This window comes from Etheostoma cragini, chromosome 16, assembly GCF_013103735.1.
Source record: "Etheostoma cragini isolate CJK2018 chromosome 16, CSU_Ecrag_1.0, whole genome shotgun sequence".
NCBI classification, from domain to species: Eukaryota; Metazoa; Chordata; class Actinopteri; order Perciformes; family Percidae; genus Etheostoma; species Etheostoma cragini.
In genome coordinates, this window is record NC_048422.1 from 24,216,123 (window position 1) to 24,218,504 (window position 2,382).

General features: G+C 37.3%; 1 protein-coding gene across 1 annotated transcript in view; it reads right to left on the reverse strand.

Moving 5' to 3' along the window:
- The window catches only part of LOC117959743 (DNA repair protein XRCC4-like), an 18,851-nt gene that overhangs the window by 8,415 nt on the left and 8,054 nt on the right, over positions 1–2,382 (reverse strand). The window contains exon 5 of the mRNA XM_034897023.1: positions 2,151–2,287. Within this exon, the coding sequence (XP_034752914.1) occupies positions 2,151–2,287 (137 nt within the window). The remainder of the gene's footprint in view (positions 1–2,150; positions 2,288–2,382) is intronic.

Below are 2,382 nucleotides of genomic sequence, written 5' to 3' on the forward strand. Positions count from 1 at the left end.
CACATGTAAATGGGTGAATTAAGAGTTTATACCAACCAGACCAGATGGTGATTGTTGAACAGTGGAAAGATGAACCAAGACGGCTTTTGGTAGTTTTATTTAGTTTCTGTCCACTTTGAATGAAGTGTGTTACGATGATAAAAGCAGTGATTATTTACATGGAGTCTGGTGGGTTTGGTGATGGTGATTTTGGAGCCGTTTCATGTTAAACGAAAAGCATCTTCAATGTCAATTTTTTCATTTCATGTTGCTTAATTGGCAATACAACTAAACAGGATAATTATGATATAATTGCAGATACTAAAAAAATTATGTGCAAGTCCCTCACAGGGTACTTTGAAAAAATAATATATGAAAAAAACAAAAATACAAATGTGTATCTTAAGATCTTCCTCTGTAACTAGAAGGTCTATCTCTGTAGGGATCCTTTCCCTAATGTTGTCAGACACTTATATAATATATAATAATAATAATAATAATAATCTGAGTCTGTAGCTGCAACAACAGAACTTTTAATGGACGGGAACTGACGGTGAACATCTGCACGTTAACGTTACACTGCAGCTTGTTTCGTCTCGCTTCAAACTAAACCAATTACAAAGATTACTGTTCCCATCAATCACTTAGAAAATCACTTAAAACAACATTTAATGTGAAAATACTCGGACGACTTAGTGGTAGAAATTATAATGTTGTTAGTCTTTGTGGTCTGTGATGTCACAGCAGGTGTTTTCCATCAGCCGTGCAAGGCGAAACACCTGCAACGCGTGTGACTTTCTGCCTCGTTATTGTTAAAATAATGTTGACCCACGCGTTCAAATGTCCTTTCTGTAGATGATGCGTTGATTGAGGTCACTGTGTAAGTCATACGTAGACGTAGGATAATGGAGACGAGGTCGCTAATGTTCCTGGAAAAGTTCCCTTTTTAAGGACTGTTGACACAGATGTGGAAATTTTGGTCGCAATTTGGGGAATTTACACTTTTACTGGAGCAGCACTCGGAGGAGGAGAGAAACTCATCAGTGAGGCGGGATGTTGTGGAATTTAAATGGGATTTAATTAGAGCCCGGCCGACACGGATTTAAAGTATTTGGTTATTTAAACATCCGACAATCCGATATATCGGCCGATAGATATTTAGAAGAAAACAAAACAATCCAGAAACGTGTTACAAAACATAAACAGATTTCCCTAACATTCATTTTTTATGAGTTCTCACAAAAATAATATGATAATTTGTTTTATTGTCACAAAAGAACATCAAAATATATTAAAGTTCCGATAAATAAAATTTAAAAAAAACATTTAGAGGCAAGACGCTACAGGAAGCTCAACGTTTTTTTCTCAAAATGTTTTTAACTCACTTGTCCGGTCGGGCAAATTAAAAAAAATAGAAATCTGCCACGCTGAAGTTTTGGGTTTTTTCGACGACAAATAACGGAAAAGAACTAGAAGAGAACCCAGTCGAAAGGCGTTAAAATGTAATCAATAAAAAACATAAAATATTGAAAAAAACGTCACGAAAAATGTGGGAAAAAAGGGAAAACATTGGAGGGAAAAAATAATAATAATTAAAAAAAAAACAGGTCAAAAAGCATCAAAAACGTACACGAAAAGTGTCGTAAAAAACTTACCAAAAGAAGTGGAAAACCTGTCAAACTTCGGAGGAAAAAAACGGTCAAAAGCGTAATAAAACAATTGAAAAAAAATTGTTAAAAAGAGTTAAAAATGTAAGCAAAAACGTAAAAAAAAGAAGAAAAAAAAAGGCAAACTCTGAAGAAGAAAAAAATAACAAAAGTGAAGTAAAAAGCAACAGAAATACCAAATGCTATGAAACTGACAAATGCAATGGAAGTGGTGAACTGATTATTTAACCATACACTTTGTTGGACAATTTATTTGAAACAAACTCAAATTTCTGATATAGAAACTTTTTGGAAAGGGGTCAAATTAGACCCGTAGACAACAGGAGGGTTAGCCTATAAAAGGTGGAAATCAGCTCGTAACATGACGGAGAAAACTCAACTAGAAGAAAAGAGGAACTCTGTCTGATGGAGAGGAACCAGTTCACCCGATGATTGACCTTGAGGCGTTAAGACGGAGGTCAGAGGACGCAGGAGTCTGCGATGCGTCACGGAGAGCAGGCTTACCCCGGGCCGATGACACGGAGGCTGCAGACGACATCACTTCCTCCGGCTCCTCGTCGGTACTTCCTGTGTAGTCGTCCTCTTCCTGTCCGGCCGCCCGGTTCGATATTGCTGAGTTGTCCTTTTTCTGTCCCTCCGACCTACAATGAAGACCACATTCATGTCAGCTTTACAAGTATTACCCTCATGTTGTCCTCATGTTGTCCCCATGTTGCCCTCATGTTGTCCCCATGTT